Source organism: Pseudonaja textilis, chromosome 3, assembly GCF_049901715.1.
Source record: "Pseudonaja textilis isolate UNSWEBS1 chromosome 3, rPseTex1.2, whole genome shotgun sequence".
Classification (NCBI taxonomy): Eukaryota; Metazoa; Chordata; class Lepidosauria; order Squamata; family Elapidae; genus Pseudonaja; species Pseudonaja textilis.
The window spans coordinates 33,912,391-33,934,309 of NC_141992.1; the positions used below are offsets into that span (position 1 = coordinate 33,912,391).

At 36.2% G+C, this 21,919-nt stretch overlaps 2 protein-coding genes and 1 long non-coding RNA gene across 14 annotated transcripts in view; 2 read left to right on the top strand and 1 right to left on the bottom strand.

Annotated features, from left to right (window-relative positions):
• LOC113434480 (rho GTPase-activating protein 39-like) overlaps window positions 1–7,911 on the bottom strand; it is an 89,208-nt gene extending 81,297 nt beyond the window's left edge. Inside the window, exon 1 of one of the 2 annotated variants that reach the window (XM_087929205.1) lies at window positions 7,809–7,911. In XM_087929205.1, coding sequence (XP_087785331.1) covers window positions 7,809–7,822 — 14 coding nt within the window. In that variant the 5' untranslated portion in view covers window positions 7,823–7,911. The remainder of the gene's footprint in view (window positions 1–7,808) is intronic. The other variant, XM_087929204.1, reaches the window with a different exon arrangement.
• On the top strand, window positions 7,609–9,894 carry LOC148126065 (uncharacterized). Its single transcript, XR_015742733.1, has 3 exons — window positions 7,609–7,731; window positions 8,639–8,690; window positions 9,767–9,894. It is a non-coding gene; the product is annotated as an uncharacterized LOC148126065 (long non-coding RNA).
• A 4,681-nt stretch (window positions 9,895–14,575) lies between these two features.
• The window catches only part of RBM39 (RNA binding motif protein 39), a 28,167-nt gene continuing 20,823 nt past the window's right edge, over window positions 14,576–21,919 (top strand). For 2 of the 11 annotated variants that reach the window (XM_087929213.1, XM_087929215.1), the window contains exons 1-4: window positions 14,803–14,880; window positions 19,151–19,213; window positions 19,436–19,508; window positions 20,931–20,980. In XM_087929213.1, the coding sequence (XP_087785339.1) occupies window positions 20,956–20,980 (25 nt within the window). In that variant the 5' untranslated portion in view covers window positions 14,803–14,880; window positions 19,151–19,213; window positions 19,436–19,508; window positions 20,931–20,955. Of the gene's footprint in view, window positions 14,881–15,257; window positions 15,386–17,151; window positions 17,251–19,150; window positions 19,214–19,435; window positions 19,509–20,930; window positions 20,985–21,919 lie in introns of those variants that run through there. The other 9 variants (XM_026697686.2, XM_026697690.2, XM_087929219.1 and 6 more) reach the window with 7 other exon arrangements.

Below are 21,919 nucleotides of genomic sequence, written 5' to 3' on the forward strand. Positions count from 1 at the left end.
AATATTAAATCTCAACCAAACCAGAACTTGTACTGATTGATGAGCATGCTTAGATTTGTTATGGTGGAAGTTAATTTACATTGGACTAAGACTACATTGGACCAAGACAATAGATAGCATTGGGAATTTATGCCCCAAACAAAGATAAAGTAGCCTTGTACAAATGACTTATAGAGTGGCTAATAGGTTTTTCGTATGCAAATTGATGATGGGGGATTGGAAGAGGGGGATCTTTTCCCAACTAAAATTACTCAAGGTAAATTATCAGGTTTTTTTTTATTTGGTGGATAATTTAGAGTTGATTGATATATATGACAAAAAATGGCAGTTCATCTAATTTTTCATAGATCCTTCTCGAGAATAGATAACAATTTAGATTTCAAAGGACTTTGCTACTAAGATTTCTAAACTAGAGATACTAACCCAAGACATTTTCAAATCATAATCTTATAAGTTCAGTTCATGAAAGAAAACCTAATTTTTTGTAGATGGAGATTAAATGAAATGTTGTTAGAAAAAGAAGCAATCATGGAGGTTTGTAAAAAAATTAAAAGTTTTGTTTAAAAAAAATAATTTAAATAAAGATAGTAAATTGAGAACTTTTTGGGATGCAAGCTTTCATTGGGAGTTATTATATACAACATAGAACTGAATTTTAAGAGAAAGCCAAGAAAAAACAAAATATTTAGGATGAAATAAAAAGAAAAAAATTATTTAAAAATTTTCAGAGTAGATAGATATCTCTGAACAAATTTTATAGCAACAACTATCTATATTAACAATAAGAAATAAAAATAAAAATGAACCATGTAAAGTAAAAGAACCTTTGAATATGTAAAACAAACCAAGTAAATGGCTGGTGTATAAATTATAAAAAAAGCAAATGATAATGAACATTTAAGAGGGAGATACTGCATTAAAAAGACAATCTGGCTACGCAACAAGCATTTCAACAGAATTATTCTAATTTATATAAAGCAGGGGTCGCCAACCTTTTGGACCTCAGGGACCACCAAACTCATAATTTTAAATTCTGCAGACTAGAGACCCTGGGAAAATCCCCCAAAAAGTCTGCAGGAAAATTCCCCAACCCATTTTCCTACCGATCAATCATTCTTTATTTGGGATCGCAGGATACCATCTCCAGCTCTGTTCTCGGGGGGGACGGGGGACGGGGACTTTTGGCTTCATTCAGGAAAGCAGCAGAAGTCTTTCTCTCCCCCAAACTCCCCAGACATGAGTCTTTGTGAGACTTGTCATGCTGGTGCAACCTCTTGGAGCAGGATGCCTTGCAGGGTCCCAAAGACTCATTTCTGGCAGAGTTTGGCAAAGACTTTTGCTGCTTTCCTTGCATGCAGCCAAAAACAGAAGAAGAAAGAAGCAGCCCGGTGGCCAGGCGAGACATGTGAGGCGAGTGGGGCAAGTTTCCCCCCTCCGCCCTTTCCCCCCTCCCCTCACTACTTCATGTTGTTTGCAATGCAAGCCTTGTATTCCCGCGAGCCATGTGGGCGGCACAGCCTTGTATTCCCACACAGCCTGGATTAATTGTTTTGGGGGGTGCTTTGGGGGTGACATTTCTCCACGGACAACCAAAATTTTCTCACCGGGCACCAGTGGTCCCTGGTCCACAAGTTGGTGATCACTGATATAAAGACATGACATTTCTGTGGAGGAAATAGATGAAAATCTTAAAATATTGTTTATAATTGTTCATTTATCATATATTACTACTGCATTTGTATTAATAGCAGACAGATTTTTGTAAGGACAAAATTCACAAAACAGTTACCATTCTTGTTCATGCTATGGTTTGCAAATGCCTCATTTGCTTTTCCTAAACTTTTTCATTTGTTCCTATACCCATTCATTTATGGCAACTGGTGGAGTAATTTTTCTTCCTGGGTAGCATTCTTTCTGAATGTTGCACAATTTCCTCCAAAATGTACTTCTAATTTTTCATTTTTCACCATATACTGGAATATAACAGCTACACCAACAGCAACTAAGTCTCCTACACCAGACTCCATCCCTCTGGGCTTTCCACCTCCAGTGATCACAGGAAAAGATGTGTGAGGTTTATTTCACAGACAAAAAGGTAGAAAAGCAGCAGGACAAACAGGGCAATTCCCTCTTGCTTGAAAATCTGTGCTGATCAACTGGCCTCCATCTTCACCCCTTCACTTTAATAAATCACTGAAGATGTGTTGTTCCTTCTTGCTTTAATGCTCTACTATCATCACGGTGCCCAAGAAGACCTCCATCAAAGAGTTGAATGAGTACAGACCTATGGCTCTGGCATCCATAATTATAAAACCTGCTAAATGTCTGTGTTGGCTGATCTGCTGATCTGCTCTTGCAATTTGCCTACTGTGCAAATAGAATAGGCAGATGATGCTGTTGATATGGCACTGCACTACGTCTTACAACATCTTGAATCCCCAAACAACTATGTAGGGGTCCTTTTTGTAGACTTCAGCTCGGCATTCAACACCATCATTCCTGAAATCCTCCTCTCTAAAGTGATTCACCTAGCTTTGCCTGAAAGCAGCAGGTGAAGCTCCATTACTATCTTCTTTCTATATACCAATGACTCATCTTAAAAGATCCCTCTGTTAAAGTATTGAAGTTTGCAGATGACACAACAGTCATTGGTCTCATTTAAGATAATGAGTCTGCATACAGAGGGGAGTAGAAAAACAGGGTCTGTGGTGAAACCGGAACAATCTGGTGCTGAACACTCTTAAAATTGTAGAGATGATAGTAGATTTTAGAAGACTCTCTCCTATTCTATCACCTCTTACAATATTAGGCAACAGAGTATCAAGAGTAGAGACCTTCAGGGTTCAGGTTCTATTATCTCTAAGGACTTGAAATGAACAATTAACACTAGAACCATCATTAAAAAGGCACAATGAAGAATGTTCTTCCTGCGTCAACTCAAGATAGCTCAGATTGCCCAAGGATCTGCTGATACACTTCTACAGAGGGATTATTGAATCTGTCATTTGTACCTCAATTTCTGTCTGGTTTGGCACAGCAACCAAACAGGACAGTTACAGACTTCAGTGGATAGTTAGGACAGCAGAAAAAAGAAACACAATCAGCCTGCCTTCCATTGAAGATCTGTATACTGCACGAACCAGAAATAGGGCTGAGAAAATATCTACAGACCCATTCACCTCTATTTCAACTTCTCCTCTCAGGATGCTGCTATAGAGCATTGTATGCCACAACTAGATACAAAGATAGTTTTCCCCCTTTTCCCCTGTGCCATCACTTTACTGAACATTTGATTTCTCATGTTTTTTTCATCTTCTCATCTTTCCTACTGTCTTCTCCTATTAATTTATCAATTGTTGTAACTTATGATTAATTATTGTAACTATGATTTATGATCAATGACCTATTACTTTCTGTTTATAAGTACACCTTGAGCTTATGCACCAGAGACAAATTCCTTGTGTGCCTAATCACACTTGGTCAATAAAGAATTTAATTCTATTCTGGTCTTGTCTAGTCTAGTCCAGTCCAGTTTATTCTACTCTATCATTAAACTATGGGCTCTTACTTTCATAGTTATATGAAACCAATTCATACTTTCTGATGTTCATAACTGAACTTTAATTTCACTCCACATATTTATCAACTGTATTCTACAAGATCAGATTACCTTCAGATCAATTTACATCCTTCTCCTTTTGTTTCATGCTTATATATTTATACCGATAGATAAGATTATGTGCAATTAAGTCATTTTCAACTCTTAGTGACCATACAGATTTTTTCCATAACAATATATCCCTAACCTGTTGTTTCAAGTCTCCCAATGATGCACTAATCGCCACTGTAACCAATTACTTTGGCTTTCTTTATATTCGGTCTTCTTCCAAATTTTTCACCATGCACTTTATCTTTTAGTACTAGGCCTTGCAGATACCTTGCCTTTTCAGTTATCAGCATAGCTCAGATTATTTATGTTTCTTCCTCTACTTTTAAAACCATGCTCATCTTTTTCCAATCCAGTTTCCCTTATTATATATTCAACATTTAGGCTGAATAAATAAAGTGAAAGTATGCAGCCTTAACACTACAACTTTGCCAACCTGGAGCCACTCCATTTCACCATGTTCTGGCTAATCTATGGCTTCCAGGTCTCTATAGAAGTTTGTCATAAGGACAATGAGATATTCTGGAATTTTTATTTTTCTGAGAACTTTCCACAACTAAAGGCCTTTATATAACCAATGAAGCACATACTTACTTATTTTCGGTATTCTTTGGCTTTCTCAATTATCTGTATCAATAATGTCTCATGTTCCTTAGGCTTTATGCTTTACCATTTATAACACTCATAATCCAGTTCACAATCTTTCATAAGGCATGGGTTCATAAGTACTGAGCTTTGCTGCTCATGATTTGTTGAATCAATCATTTCCCCATAAACCTTTTGAATAAGATGGACAGGTTAGATAAGGTTACCAGTCTTAGCTGTACAATGCCAAAATTGATATTCTGTTAAAGTGTTACAGACATTAGTGCTGTACTGAGCAGTAGGTTATAACTACAACATTGTGTGCAGGGAGGTATACACCATTAGGTGACCCTGGCCAGAATGCCACAAGCACAAAGAATCCCAGATTCACCTCAAGCAAGCATTTCCATGGCTATTCTATGCAAACTGGATCTCTAACCTAGAGATCACTTGCAGGCTAAATGAATTGTTGCTCATCTGTTTGAAAATAAATGCAATATAAAAGTATATACTTAGACATGTTTATTCTTTTTATGAAACTCTATTACTAATCCACCTTAAGTTAGGTGAGGTTACCTATAATGTTCTAATTATTGTGACCTATTTAAGACCCCAGGTACTCTTATGTGTAGATTTTGATAGGACTTGGTAATAAAGTAATTGATTTTTATTAAGAAATTTAAGACACATCTCAATTAAGTCTTCCAAATTTTTTAGCAAGATTGAAGGTCATAAACAGTGATAAGATTTGGTAATATATCTGAGGTATGTCATATGAGGTATATTCCTAAATGTGCATGACTATGGCCTCAAAAATTAATTTTATTAAACAATTAAAAATAACAAAATGTATTTGAGTTAAATGTTCCCCTTACACCAGGAACACAAAATCCTCCAATTTTACTCTTATTAACAATTCTTATAAAGTAAATTGGGGTAAGAGGTAATGACCAACCCAAAGAAGTATACCTTACTAAACAGACTGGAACTTACTTTTAAGAAACCATTCTGTTGCTTTGTTAAGTTGGGCTCAATTTTATATGCACTTATTTGGAAGCAAATAATATTGAATACTGTGAGTCTTATTAAGTATTATTGCCTTGCTTTACACTGGAAAGCTATCAAATCTTCAGTTGATAATTCTGATGTTCCTCATTTAGGTTCTTTAGAAAATATTTTACATTATACACCATTTGTTTCATTTCCTAAACTATAGGCTCTAATTATCTAATTTGCTGATGTTCTCAGGTGGGCAGACTTTAGCTTCTGGATACAGAATATTCAAAAGTTTCAGCTAGTGCAAACCACAGCTGCGTAGGCAGCTCTTGTGGTTCTTAGGGTGGCCAATGTTATATTGCTGTTCTGTGAGCTCACTGGCAGCCATTTTGCTTCTGGGTCCAATTCAAGGTATTAGTTATCACCTTTAAAGCCCTTCATGGCATAGTCCAAGGCTATCTAATAAAATGGCTCATCCTTATGGCATTAGTCTGCACTACCCCTGCTAGCAGAAGGGGCATGCTGCAGCTGCCAAAAAAGCGAACACAGTGCTGCATCAACAGAGTATCAAGATCAAGAGAAATGATAGTACTCTCTATAAGACACTGGTGAGACCAGATTTGGAATACTGTGTCCCATTCTAGTCACAATACAAATAAGATGTTGAGGCCCTGGAAAGAGGGCAGAGAATAAAAACAAAGATGATAATGGATCTGGAGATTAAATCCTTTGAAGAGTGCCTAAATAAAGTAAGTATGCTTAGCTTAAGTAAAAGAAGACTGAGACGAGACATGATAGAAGACTTGAGTGGAGACTGAGAGGAGACTTGAAGGCTGTCACAGGGAAAAGGATGTTGATTTATTCTCCATAGAACTTTGGGTAGGACGAGAAACAATGGGTAGAAGCTTGTCAGAGGGAGATCCAACTTGGAAATGTGGAGGATTTTCCTGACATTGGAACAGTTTGCCACAGAGCTGTTCATGTTCTATCCTTTGAGATTTTTCAAGACACAATTGGACTTTTTGTCCAAAATGCTATGAGGGAATCCTGCCTTGCACAAGGGGTTGGACTAGAAGACTTCCAAGGTTCTTTGCAATTCTATGATTTGCCTAGTTTCACAAATATAACAGAATGTAAGCATATTTTGGAAAAAATAAAGAATATAAATAATGAACTTACAAATTTAGGAGTTCAATATATGAAAAATCTCAAATTATCTGTCCTTTTTGGCTGCCAAAGTGATTTATATTTTATACCATGGACTTGAAATCATCTCAGGATCTGTCAGTCCCTAATCTGTATAGTTAATGCTGCACCCCTCCAGTTACGTTTCCCCCCCACACACGTTTTTCATGTTTCCTGAAATGTGAGAGCCAAATCAAAGCACAAAGAAATATCCTGGTTTTGCCCATAGTAACGGGATGGAATATGCACTAGGCCAAAATTCAACTACAAACTAGAAATTCTTTTTCTCTGCTATGAAAAGGTCACTAATGATCATCCATTTTATTCTTATTAAATACAAACTGTGCTCCAAAGAAATCTATGAAGATATTATACATATATTCTAAAATATTCCTGGCATTAATCAAAAACAAATCATTAAGAAAAGATTCTTCCTATTATGTACTGTAAATCAGAAATGAACTGCAAAAAGAACATTACAGTATTTCTAAACCACATCAATGCCTATGTAAATGCCTATTAACAGAAGTGACATTTAAAAATATGTAGCCAATATCCTCGTTATCAAACTCACAATCAAAAGGATTAATTAGTAATGACAAGAAGTAACCCTTCTTTAATATGGAAGAAGGAAGAATTTTATCTCTATTACCAGGAGCAGAAATACTATTGATAACTCTGACAAAGTTCAGATGGTTTGAACAAACTATATTAACCCAATTCACAATAAACTTTGTCATAACCCATTGACTGTACAATACACATATCAAAGGGTTATATATATTGCGGTTAAGGAGGACACATATCTATATCTATCTATCCAGCCTTACTTATTGAGGCCAAAGAGAAAATTTACATTGTTGTTCCACAAGCTATATTCTCCAAACGCCACTTATTTTAAAGACGGCCAAAGTATATCTTTCTCCTAAAACAACACGCGAGCATTAGACAATTAGAAAAGGCAAGGGGTGAAGTAAACTACACTTCAGTTCGTACAACTAAGCCCCTAACCCACTTCTTCACCGTAAACTTTCTCGTCCACCGCCATCTCGCGTACTGTGTCTTTTGCCTCGACTGAGCTCGAAGCCGAATAACTCCTGGGAAACTCTCTGAGCCGTTTGCTACTTTAGACCCTTGCAAACGAAACGCCCAAAGTTGTTTCGGTCTTTCCCCTCACCCCTCCGAGGTTCTTCGGCCGCGCGCTGCCTGCAAAGAGGAGAGCGGAATGGCGGCGGCGGCGTCTCGAGATACTTTGGCGGCGCCTGGAGTCCAGCCCTGCGCCCCACCCAACTCAACAGGTAAAAGGCAGACCGAGAGGGAACCCCCCTTATGCTTTGGCTCGAAATTTTCGCCTCTTTCCCCAAATTACACTCACTTTTCCGCCGCCATATCTCCACTCAGGCCGCACTACCCGGACTTTTCTCCCTGCGCCCCTCAGGGTGAGCGAAGGCTCTCGGTCCCAAGCCAGACAGGATCAGGATGTGAAACCTGATCCTGCCTGCCGCTGCCGCCGCCGCCGCCGCCGCCGCCCCTCCCTGCTTCGCGTACATTAAACTGGGCAGGACCCCGCTCTGCAGTCCCGCTGTGTTAAACAGTTTCGTTTAACAAAAGCATTGTGCTTTTTCTTTTTTTCGCGATCTGATAATACCAACATTTTTCCTTTCAGTAATCACTCGTCTTATTAGATCATGAGTCTTGTATTGCATCTCGAAACTCACCTAAGCTAGAAAATAGATACCCTGGGATCTATTTTTTTTCAAAATCTATCAAGAATTTTAAAACAATTGAGTGCTACTGCAAGTTGACTCGCATAGATATATTTCTCTGCATAAACATGAAGCTGGCCTTGGGTTTACTAAAAAAACAAAATTCTACCATTTTCCTACAGAATATGACCCTGATCATCACATTTTCATTTGGAAACTAAATACAAGCATGCTTCCAAAATTGATATTTTTTTAGTAATAGTCAAGTGGACAAAAAACTGCAGGTTTATTATTCATTTAGTTTTGGGCACAATAATGCATATAAGAGAATATGTGGCTCTTGAAAGAAATAATATAGTCATTGTTTTATTTTTATTTATGTATATCCTGTCTTTATTATTTTTATAAATAACACAAAATGACAAATATAACTAATACTATTTTATGGTTTTTCATATCTTCATCCACTAACTTTATCTGTGATTTTATTGTATTACAGTAAAGTTCATTACTACTATGAAGATAATGTATGGAAGTCCTGAAGAAAAAGTGTATGGAAGCATAATCCATTCAAAACAGCATCCTCTTCTGACAAACAAGGCAGAAATGGCCTTGAACTATTTACTATTAACTTCTCTTTGGAAACTGTCCCCAACTTGCCTTACTTCAAATGTAATACAATGGCAACCCCTGGTGGCAGCTTTTCTCAATGAAGAGAGAAATCTCACCTATCTATTTCAGGATATTCTGCTTGAAGCACACATACTTTCATCAACTGAAATCTTTATGCTTCTCTATCCTATTTGGGAACTTACTACTTTTCCCCATTAAATTGTTTAGAAAAGATAGATGTTACAGTTTTAGAAAAAAGTATAAGACTAATTCATGTTTAAAAGGCTATAGAAAAATAGAAATTATAGTAATTATTATAAGAACGATCATCGTTTAAGCAATTAAAATAGAAGTGTACAGCCAACAAGTCTTGGATAAGTCTAAAATATCATAAATGTAATATATTCAAATACACTATTCATTTTTATGAAACATTTCATATCTGATTTCTTGAAAACATGCCTCTGTTGAACTTTTAAAACATTTGGTTAACGTGATTAAAATCAGTAAGAATAACAAAAACAAATTATGGATAATGAACAATGCATTAAGAGTATATATGTCAAATTTAAATATAAACTCAAATTTCAGATGTGGTAGAATTCCATGTGTAGAATTATAGTATCAAATGTTTTTAAATAAGTTTTCATTGTACATTAGATTTTAAAGGATACAGTTATTTTGACATTGAATTATATTCCTGAAATTTAATAAATAATTGTTCCCTAGAGAGTGTTGAAAGAAATGTCCATCTGGTTCAGCTCCAAGTGGGGAGAAAGACACTGGAAACAAGGAGGCTGATTGGAAAGATGGTTTATTGATAGACAGGACCACATGGGTTTGAAGTTCTGGGCAGCTGACCACATGGTTGTCAGACTCCCAGGGGTCATAGCTAACTTTTTAGGTTGTTTGAATTAAGTTTGATTGACTCTCTGTCTTCTTGTGTCATAAATCCCAGTTTTGGATGATTTGTGTATATAATTGTTGGAAGAAATTTCCTGTGTTTCTTTCCCAGCTAGGAAGCAGTCACCCACCGATGCTGAGAAGAAATAGATATGGAATCCAGCTGCCAGAAAAGGGATACTTTAATTCAGGAAAGCAAATGACACAGCTGGAGCATTTTGGCTTGCAAGCAGATTTAGTGTGTATCTCTGAGCCTTTAATGCTTAATTCCCCTTTGAAGCTCCTGCAGCTTGATGGGTGTATTTGTGTGCCTCTGGTTAAAGTGATTGTCCTGGATCCTATCTTCCTGCCTTAATGGGTTAATCCTGGGACATTAATTTTCTATTCTGGGATCAGGAGGGCAGGAAAAAGGGAGTTCTGGTTTTGCCTTGGTGAGTTATTTTTAGCCTGATTCTCCTTATCTACTGGTTCTACTTAAGTGTTTCTATTGTCAGCTCTGTTAGCAGGGCTACTCTGAGTTTTTTTTTCAGCTGGTGATTCTTGGTTTTGTTAAAGGGGGAAGGGCTGGCTTCAGTTTTTTTGCACTGTTTTCTGAGGTTTCTGGCATTATCCTTTTGGGGTGTACTTCCCACAGCCAGTATGCAGTAGAACCAACCCATTTAAATAAAACTTTTATGTGCAGAGATGGATAAATTAATGATGGAGTTAAAAAACAAGGAGGAAACAATATTATAAAATTTGCGATATATGGTATGAGTGGCTAGTGGAGAAAAGTAAAGAATATGTATAAGTTACTTAAGAGTTGCAGGAAATGTATATATAAGGAATTATAAAAAGGTAATATAAATGTAAAAATATTAGAGAAATATACTAGGAATTGAAAATGAAAATATTACTATGTAAATAGGAAAGAAGCTGATTCTGAGGCACTGTCAAAAATGGAAATGTGGTGTAAATGTTTGAAAAATGTGTAACAAAGATTATTAAATAAATAAATAAAATAAACGAACTTTTAGAGAAGTAGGCAATTTTGATTTTACCAATTCTGTAAAAAAGTGAATTTTACCAATTCTGTAAAGTGAACATAGAATGATATGCATGAATAAAAACTTGAAGTTTGTTACTGAACATGGTAAAGGCAGTATATAATAGAAGTAAACTATGCAAGACAATAAATGGAGTACTTAGCCATAATTCTTCAGTATGCAAGAATTAAGAAAAGGATGTATGATGATCTCTTGGTTAATGTATGGATAAATGTATAAAGGAAATTTGTGATATTATTAGAAGTGCATTGGGCTTTAATACAATAATTTTCAGATTTTGCTGTATCATTAGATTTTGGAGAGGGAAAATGGTATTAAAGGAAAAGTTAGAGCTACTAGGTTAATTTTTGTATCTGAATAGTTTTTAAATAACCGTATAATTCTATTGCTACTACTTACCATAATTTGGTTTTTAATTCTATTTCCACTTCAAATGAATAAATATGTAACCAAACCCATGCTACTTGTGGACAAGAAATATTGTGTTATGCTGGTGTTTTCAAAGCAGTCTAGCATTTTAGGGTCAGTAACAGAACAAGACAAAATAGAATTAGTAAGCAATAGTATAGTTAAAGTCCAGTGCAGATTAAAAATCACAACCGTGTTTCTTGGCATCGATGTTCAGTTTGGGCAGCAAAACATATTGAACCAGAATTTCTATAGTCAAGGCACAGAGCATTCTGGGTTGGATTGTCACAATAATTGCTTAAACCTGACTGGTCTAAGGCAGAAGTTATTATGAGTTTCTGATTTCCACTCTAGAACTTTCAGAAGAATTTTTTTAGCACAATGTATAATAGATACAATTTGGCACTTCATTGCCTCTTAATCCAACAGCATCAATACTCCCATGGGATTGAAAGCTATGTTTCTATGACAGTGTCAAATGTAGGCTTGCAGAGTTGGGATCAATGGAGGATGCATTTGAAAAGAACATAGAGCACCACTGCATCCTCTCCATTGTTCATAGAAACATAGCTTCCAGTCCCATGGAAGTATTGATGCCATTTGCAGTTCCTCTTTTCACACCTGGAGTTTGAAGAAACAAAAAGAGAATATTGATGCTTTTGAACTTTGGTGTTCAAGAAGATTTCTGTCTTCTTAGAAGTTCTCACTCAATGTGTAAATAGCTAGTTTTAAACATCTATGGAGATTATTAGTCATCTGGGTCATGGTTGTCCCAAAAGTGCTTTTTCAAAAGGCAACTGGACTTTGTTCTCCTTGAAAATGTTTCATTTACCCAGAAGCTTTTTCAGTTCTGAACTTGAACTGAAGAATCTTCTTGGATTAGAAGCAAAACATCTTAAAAGAAAATAAAAAAGCACCTTTAGGACAGCAAATCTCAAACTATAATATACAAACACATTAGGCAAAGAAATATTGTAACTTATAAATTTAGGAAAAAGAAGACCATCAGTAGCAAGGTGGATGGATTCAATTATAGCAGGGGTGTCAAACTCAAAGCCTGCGGTCTGGATCCAGCCTGCGGGTGGCTTGGATCTGGTCTGTGGGGCTGCCCTGAGAACAGCAAAGGACTGGCCCGCGGTGCCTCTGCCAGCAAAAACTGCTTAGGAGAGCCATGTGCCACTCTCCCGAGCTCCATTTTCACTGGCAAAGAGCTCAGGCCATTACAGGTGCCCCCAACACAAATGACATCAAACTGGCCATGCCCACTTGCCCCCCCCACAACCCTGATGTGACCCTCAATGAAATTGAGTTTGACACCCCTGAATTATAGCAATGATAGGTGTATTGATGGAATACTTGAAAGGTCTTATCTCTTGGGAACAAATTATAAGGAAAATTTATGTGGCTGCTGATAACAATTTGATGAAATACAACAAATTAATCTATCATATTGTGGGAAAAAATATTCTGGTTCAGTTCCAAGCTGGGAGAAAGACACTGAAAACAGAGGCTGATTAGAAAGATGGTTTAATGATGAACAGAATCACAAAACACAGGCTTCTGGTGCAGCTGACCATATGGAGTTGAGTGGGGGGGGGGTGTTATACCTTCCTTGGCTTTGCACTTGTGTTTCCTGTTCCTTTGCAAGAACATGTATTCTATTGGCTGTTGTCAGACTCCCATTGGGCCATGTAGGAGTTATGTAAGGGTTATAGCTGGCAAAGTGCAAATATAGGCAAAGTGCAAATCCTAGCATTTGAGCAAAGTTTGGTTGAAGTTTCTGAGTGATGCAATGAAGAGTCTTGTGTTCTGAAAAGGTGTTGGGGGATTCCTATTATAGCTTAATGGCTTTTTCCTGTTTGGATCTTGGGTGATGGCTATTTGCTTATGAATAGAGCTATCTAGATACTTGTCTTCTTTCAATAAGCTCTATCTCTTAAGTGCTGACATCTGCTGAGGGCTATTAAGAAAGATGGAGGCTGCTCTCTGTCTCTTAAGAGTATGTTTCTCCACTTCTTTAGGGAAATATAATATTCTGCCTTTTTAATATTTCACAAAATATTTCATTCTTCTAGGATTGGAGTGGGTGCTAACTTTCCACAATATCATTCCAAATTTGTTCCTGTTCACTTTTGAGGTCGATGGGTAGATAATTTAGGTGAACAACTTATGTTGAACATCTTATACACAGTTTCCCCCATTTATTTAAATTGTATTTATAACTAATTATACTATGTTTACCTAAGGGTAGTTGAATGATGTGCAAGGCCATGAATGTCAGGCCTTGACATACTAGAACACTGAGCTGTATCTAACAAAATGAAATTCAATGTAGAGAAAAGTAAAGTCCTACATGTAGGCAAGAAAAACCAAAAGTACACATATAGACTGGGTGAAACCAGGCTCAACAGTAGTAACTGTGAGAGGGATCTTGAAGTCTTAGTGGACAACCAGCTAAATATGAGCAAGCAATGTGCAGTAGCAGCCAAAATAGCTAATGCAATCCTAAATTGTATTAACAGAGGGATACAATCAAGATCAAGGGAAGTACTAATACCATCCCATAAAGCCTTAGTAAGACTATACCTAGAGTACTGCATCCAGTTCTGTTTACATTACAAAAAAGATGTTGAGGCTTTAGAAAAAGTACAGAGAAGAGCAACCAGGATGATTAGGAGACTGGAGACTAAAACATATGAAGAATTGTTACAGGAACTGGGCTTGGCTAGTCTAGTAAAGGGAAGGACCAGGGGAGACATGATAGCAGTCTTCCAATATTTGAGGGGCTGCCACACAGAGGGAGGGGTCAAAGCTCGCCTATAGGCCAGACAAGGAATAATGGATGGAAACAGCTTGCCCTCAGAAGTTGTGGGACAGCCATCAGTTGAGACTTTCAAGAAGAGATTGGACTGCCATTTATCAGAAATGCTGTAGGGTGTCCCGCTTGGGCGGGGGTTGGACTAGGTGACCTACAAGGTCCCTTCCAACTCTGATTATGTTATCTGCCTCACTGAGCAATTATTTATTTAGAATTTGCAATGTATTTACATTATTTACAATCACATTATTCTCTAAATAATAAACCGTTGAAAATCAAGTCTACCAAACCCAGAACGTACAATTTTAAAAATACATATAACCTTTTAAATAGTTTTTTTAAAAAAACTTGCATCCGTAAAGTCAAGCTATTCCATCTCCTAGGTAGATTTTTTTTCCCTTTCTTTTATGACGCGGAGAATTGCACAACTTCTCGCGAGAGTCTTGACCATAAGACTGGGAGAGAGCTCGCTTTTGGATACGGTTTGATAAACGACGTACCGCTCCTGCGAGTTGTTGAATTGTTTTCTTCGAACAACCTTCCTCGCGAGATACGCATTCTTCGCGAGATTTTCGTAGTACGCACCATCGATTTGCATGGAAATCTCGCGAGAGCCCGTGCAGCAAGGTCTGGGCATCCCCATAGCGGCAACACAGATCCTCCTACAAGCATCAGGACGCGGTGGGCGCCATTTCAGGGAGCAGTCGCCTTTGCTTAAGTGGAGTCCGTGTGTTTTTGTTACGAAGCTTCCTTGGCTTTGCTCGTACTGATTTTTCGAGGTCATTCTTCGTCTAGCTTTTTTGCCCGCTGCTGTTGCTGAGATAATTTTTTCGCTTAAGGGCCAGCGCCCCTCTCCTCACGCGTATCCGGACCCAGAGCAAGCAAACGACGTCCGTGGCAGTATCCCTCCGCCTCATAAACACCTGAGCCAGAAGCGAGAGGCCGGCAGCGCAGGTAATAGCTTCCATATTTTTGACGGCTCTCTTTTATGAACTATTCGGGGGAAATGGCAGCGCGGGTTCTACAAGGCTAAAAGGTGTCTGCGTTAGGCCTTCTCGGTCGCGGGCCCATTTCTTTTTGTCTTTGATTTAATTCTGGTCTGCCGGACTGGAAGTCCCAGCTCCTGTGAGGGGGTGGGGGGTGTACAGGCCTCTCTATGTGGTGCCCGGGGGTGGCGGGAGAAAACGAGGGAAGTCGGATGTTTTAGTTTTGGAAATTGTTTTTATTTTCGCGCGGAAGGTTTCGTGGAATAGAGCTTTTCCTGAGTCTCATGATTAATGATCGGGATATATTTCGCCACAAGATTCCTAACTATTTCTTTATTGCTTTAGATATTCTCGCGGGAAGGGCCTTAAAACTTCGCAGTGTGTGCTGTTGTGTATTAACGAAATGATGACCCGAGAGAATAAGGGCGCTTAGTAAAGAGCCATCGTAATAACTACTGGAAGGAGAGTAGAAAGTTTGTTTACTACTGTGGTATTTTTTTTGGGGGGGGGAATAGTTATGGGGCCGAAGATGTTCAGGTGGGAGGGCAAAACGAACTTTCTACGGTATATATCTGCAGAAGTTAAATCGGTACACGTGGTTTGTTTCCCCCCAAATGTGTAGTTCTTTGTAGATGTTTTTAAATAAGTAAATGCATGCATTTTTTTTGCTTTTTGACAATTTGAAAGTGTTTCACTCATGTAACACCGTTTTTAGTAAAAAAAAAATCAAACCCATCTTGCTTAAAAATTGTAGTTAACCCAGGCATGCTAAATCACAAACCAGTTTTAAATGCACAAAAGTTTATATGCGGGCAAGGTCTCTTTAGATAATTATACCTGAATTTGTGTGAATTGTAGATTACTGTGCTAAATGGTGGATTATGATCTGTTGAACTAGATATTGCTTCTGAAAATGCATTATCTAGATGGTTTTAATTATTTGGATTCTACACTAAAATTACAATTTTTAGAAATGTTTAAATAGGCCTAAAGTACTACATTACATTATGCATAAATACTGCCCTTTATTGGAGTTCAAAGATAAATTTTAAAACTTCTCAAACATTTAAGAGAAATATCAGTTATTCATGGAAATATAGGAAGAAAGGGATAGTTAAAAATGCTGGCTTTCAGTATAATAACAGCATAGGAGAAAATCTAGCAGTATTATAAGTAGTATAAGACAGCATTAAATAATATGCTTGTAGAGAATAGTATGTCTTTTCCCCCCAGATTGGGTTATAAATAATTTTAATAGAATGTGTAAGTTTAGAATGCAACTATTATAAATTGAATACTTTATCTGTTTTTGAAAATTAAAAAATGATCTAGTCCAAACAGATCAATTAAAATATCCCAGGCTATATAATTAAAATTACCCAAGTAAACAGGAATATTAAAATATATAGATTTAGTTTCTTAACAAGGAAGTCATAACTCTGATAGTATTTGCTTAAAATGTTGCTAGGTTAAAATATAAATTATGACTTGTATGTTACAGACACACAGAGCACATATATTTATTTTCCATCTATTAAAGATATACTGATCTGACCAGTTTTGCTTCTTGGCAATGGGGCCTTCATGATGTCTGTTAGTCAGATTACCTTATGGAACTTTTATATGGTCAAACAAAGGAAATAGAATAAATCTTTAGAGCATACTTTGGGGTGGGGGTGGGGATTTAGTAAGTTCAGTTCTGTTCTTTCCATATATAAAATTGCAGATATTCCAATGCTGTTTTTGTTTGAGGATAGGTTTCCCTTAATGTGAGTTTGCTAAATTGTCTGGTGTCACAATTTGTTTAAAGTCACATTCTTCTATCCCATACTGTCTATTCACCATATTACTTAGGACAGTGCTGAAAAAGTGCAAGTGTACTTTATTTCAACCTAAAATGTAGCGTGAGAAGATCACAATTTGCTAGGTGTACAAATATTAAAACCTAAGCAGCATTTTTCTGCAAATAGTTATATTTTCACCCAAATACCAAGGGCCTGGGGTATTAGTTAGATTTAGTTGCTAGCTTTCCAACAGATTTATGACCTTTGGATTCTTAAGTTGTGTTGCAATTTACTGATTTGTGTAGTAATATTCTTACTATCAAGTATACCAGTGTGAAATTATTTGCTACAGATTTAATGAATTGCTGGACATAATTTAAAAGTATCCCTAATTTTATTTCTGTGACACTTAGAAATGTTTTCTACATAGTATTACTTCTTTTTTCTTCCTATAGGGCTGTGAATGTTTAATGGGACATTCTGGATGATGATACTTAAATACAGGATTTTTGAAGATACTGCTTTCTACATAGCAGTAGCAGTTATATCTTCTGGTAGATATTTGTTTCAAAGATAGATAATGTATGAGCACAGTAGGTGATCGTATGAGACAGCTTTAATATTTCTTTCATTGCATTGGATTCTACATTTATTGAAAGTTTTCCTGAGAAATTCTCTGGACTCTTGAATGGCAAATTAATAGCAATATGCAGCTATTTGGGTCCAAAGTAGATATGAATCTTCAACTGTAAGAAGGCTTGCTGTGCTTTTATATGGGGTTTGTGCCTTTTTATGGGCCTAACAATAGCCATACAGTCCAAGTAAAATAATATTTGTTTACTCAAACATGTTTTTTCCTGGTAGATGCCAATGAATACATTTCATGTTCCCACATTTCTACAATTGTGTCGCTCACTTTGGATCCAAATAACTCCACAACACTGCAGATTTTATATAATCATTTTGGTATATGTGTCATATGCATTTTTAGTTTTTGAAAAAAAGTGAAAAATGTTACAGCAATTGTTACAAATTGTTAACAGATGTTACAAGGGTTTGAAATGGCACATTATATAGGAGATCTGAATAGAAATATAATTGTAGCTGTAATGGCAGATCTCCTTTTCATATTTCCTGAATTCAATAATGAGCATGCGTTTCATCACATATTCTGTCTTTACACTATTTTTCTCAAAATGTAATAGCAAAAAGCAAGATAGTATGCACATCTGTATTTCAATTTCCATACTTGGAAATTTCTTCTTTCATCTTATATACAGTAATTGCCACTTGTAAGCTTTTCTATTTCACTGAAGTATTTGGTCATAATTGTTATGACATTTGGAAGCTTATATTACAAGTTTGCATTTGAAAATCTATACTAATTCAATACAAGTGGTTATTAAGATAGCTTGACTAATCTGTTTCGAATTTTTGACCCAAGGAGTCAATGATTCATGGCAGATTTCGGGGAATTAGGAAATCATCAAATTCATGAGGAACTTCTAATCTGAAGCTCTAATGAGCTTTTTTTTCCACCATAGGGATGTTTCTCCCACATCTTGGAGGTAAGGCAATAGCACCACACCAGTTACATTTGAAATAAATTTCAAGGAACTATTTTATATGAATAGATTCTTCAAGTAAGGAATCATTTAGACTTCACCAAAAGTGATAATTAACATTTTGTTTACTTAGAACACACATGTACCACCACTAAGAGCACAGTTTCACAAATTCTAGTGGTTAAGGATAGCAACTTTATCATACTTTAAAAATCATCTACTTTCAATACAGGATTTCTACAGGCTGTTTAGGATCTGTATCCTTTGCATTGCTTGCCCATGATTAAAATTTAGGTTTGGTATGGAACAAAGAAGCTGACTCTATACCACAGTTGCAATATGAGCTATATGTAGCAATACTTTTGTGAAATCTGCATTGAGAAATTCAACAGTAGACTAAGATAATATGTTGTGGGTTTTTTTAAATAAATTGGTAATCACATTGAATAAACAATTTATTTTCTTAATCTACTTTTCAATTTTTTTTCCTAATCTTGTGGCTCCTTAAAATCAAATTCCTTTCATTTAAAAAGTTGTGTAGAGTATATATGAGGTACTTTCTAAAATAAGAACTTATTCATTCTTTGAGAGAAAAGTACTAAATACATAGATAAGTTCAGTTTAGCTGTGCTTAGTGCATATTTCTAGAGCAAGGGTCTTCAAATTTGGCAAGTTTAAGACTTGTGGACTTCGACTCCCAGAATTCCCGAGTGAACATGACTGAAGGAGGAATTCTGGGAGTTGAAGGCGACAAGTCTTAAACTTGCCAAGTTTGAAGACCCCTGTTCTAGAGCAACATCCTTTGGAAATGTGGTACCACTAAATCTTAAATTGATCACAAATACAAAATTAGATTCTTGCCTAAAGGATCTTGTTATTTTTTTTCTAGGTGTCCTGAAAAATGGCTGATGATATTGATATTGAAGCAATGCTTGAAGCCCCCTTTAAGAAGGTGAGAAGATATGCTAACAAGTTCTTTAGCAATATTCATTTAGCATTATTCATGAAACTACTGCTGAACTATAAATTAACATCCCTGGAGCCCTCATGATTTATCTTATTGGACATGCATTACGTGTATCTTACCAGTAACTAAATGCTGTTAATGTAATTATATTGTGCAGTAGTTTCACTTCAGCGTGATGAATAAATGCCCATCTATCTCTCTTTGTAGACTTGCCTAACGATATCTCACCTCTACTCCCATGAATTCACCTTTGATTCCAGTGTGAACTGTCAATCATAAGGTAGTAATTGAGTGACGTATCGCTGTACCGTGGTCCCCCTAGGTAAAACGAACAAACAAACAAAAACACTCCTAAAAACTACCACCTCAATTTTGGTAGACCAAGAAGGTGAATGCAATGGTTTGGGCAAACAGCAGGGTTCCAAGAATAACATTTCCCCTAAGTTCATGACAAGCAAATCCTTAGTCTGCTTGTTAATGCAGGAGGAGTTACGGCTTTTTTATTATTTAAAGGATGGGTTATTAATCTTTTAGCAACACCAGACAGTAATCAAAGTGTTATGTGAAAGTTGTTTCCAAAATTCTTGGATCCCTGAATAGTTCACATCATAGTAGACATGAAAGATACTTTGAACTACGTTCATTGTGACAGTACTTTTTTATCTAGTAATTTCTTAGAAATCTTTAATTTACCTTTTCTGCGCTTCTGAGTACCTAGCTTCAGAACTAAATAGGGAGCAAGTATGTATAGATTTCACCAGATCTTCATAAAACTATGAAATTATGCATGCAGTAGCACTGGCTTCACAAATTTATAAATATATACATTTAAAACTTAATGTGCAGTTGAACTCATGGTGTAACTGGTGTGATAACTACAATAAACAACAGCAACTGTTAGTTGATTTTGGAGTATATTTAGTGCAGCTCTTCGGTATGAAATTTGGAAAAGTGTTGTAACCTTTTTAATGTTCATGTTTTAGTATTATGTAATTAGTACTTACATAAAATTTTGAAATGAATATAAATTGTAATGTTAAGTATATTGTATGCTAGTTTAACATGGATATTTTCCATGTAAACAGGTTTGGAAATAGGAAATATTTAGGCTGGACTGGTTGGATTTTTGATGAATGACTTGGGAGTCGACATTACTAAAGCAGTGTGAATCCCTGTTTGCTTCAGGGCGAGATGTGTGACAGAGGTGGCATCAAGCTCTTACAGTCCCAACCCTCCAACGAAAATGGGCGAAGATCTCAGGAATGGCATCGGTCACAGGAAATCGATAGTGGCTGGCTGCTAGCTTGGTCACTTGGGGCTTAGGCAGAAATATAGCCTTGGTATTGGTCAAAAGGGATTATAGCATATGAATGTGCTTTTAAACTTGATATTTCTTGTTTATATTTTATCATTTAACCACTTCAGAGCTGGAAACTGCAGGATGACTTTATTTCATTGTAAGAAAGTTTGTACAATTTAAATCATTTTTAAATAGTAATTTTCTATTCATAGTTGTTTGACTTAAATGTAAGCAGCAAAGTGGTTAAAAAGTCTACCTTAATTAGTAGCATTCCATATTGAATGTAAAGTTTAGTATTAAATTTTTGTTTTGTATTTTCTTATCCCTGTCCCCATTACCCTTTTGACCACTTGAAATGTTTCCACTTCGTCCTCATGATGTTCTTCTATCAACCCTGCTTAGGATGAGAACAAATTGAGCAGTGCCAATGGACATGAAGAGCGAACTAAGAAGTAAGTATTTGCTGGCTCTTTAAATATGTACTTTTGCTTAATAAAGCATTCTCATTTTTGATTGACAACTTTGGGTATCTAACCTCCCCTTTTCAGTTTTTGTAATTCACTTTTCAAGTTTGTTAAGATAGTAGGAAAAAAGAAACAAGGGGTTTTGTATACATTTGAATATTTTCATTTTCACATATTTGCCAGCATTTGTCTTGTCTCCTTTTCTCTCCAAAACAAAAGGCCATCTTTTCAGGATAGAAAACATTTACAATATAACATAAACTTAATTTCATTGAGCTAATTGAAGGGGGAGGATTGTCTCTTCAACTCAAACATATTTATATGTACATTTTACATAATTTAAATGATTACAAAATTACGTAAATGATATGAACATTATCTGAAAAAGTCAAAATTCACATTTTGCGCTTGCGTATGAAATTCACCAACTGAGTGTCTGTTTGGAAAACTGAACTATTACAGTAATAATTTTGTTGCATTTTGATGTAATGGGATTATATTAACTTGAAATTATGATAGTCTTCTGACTTTCATAGTAGAGAGTTTAACTAACACCCATTCTCTTTTTGTAGGCTCCTTCAATTGTATGTCTTCAAGGCCATATAACCATATTGGAATAAATGTTGCTATATTTTTTAAAAAACACATTTCTGTGCTTTAAAGATGAAGAGAAGCAGTTTACTACATTTTTGTAGATGAATCTTCAGCTAAAGTAAACTGTTCTAATGTAGAAGTTCAGAATATAATAGAGTTTCTTACTCTTCAAAATATCATGGAATGGGTTTATTCCCAGTGTAGGCTAGTTTAGCTTCACTTTGAGAAATAATACACATAAACTAGTTTAAACAGGGCATTACTTATTTCATAATGTCGGTGTTATTACAGAAGGTATTAACTCAAATCCCAGTAGCTTGCCTATCTTCATTA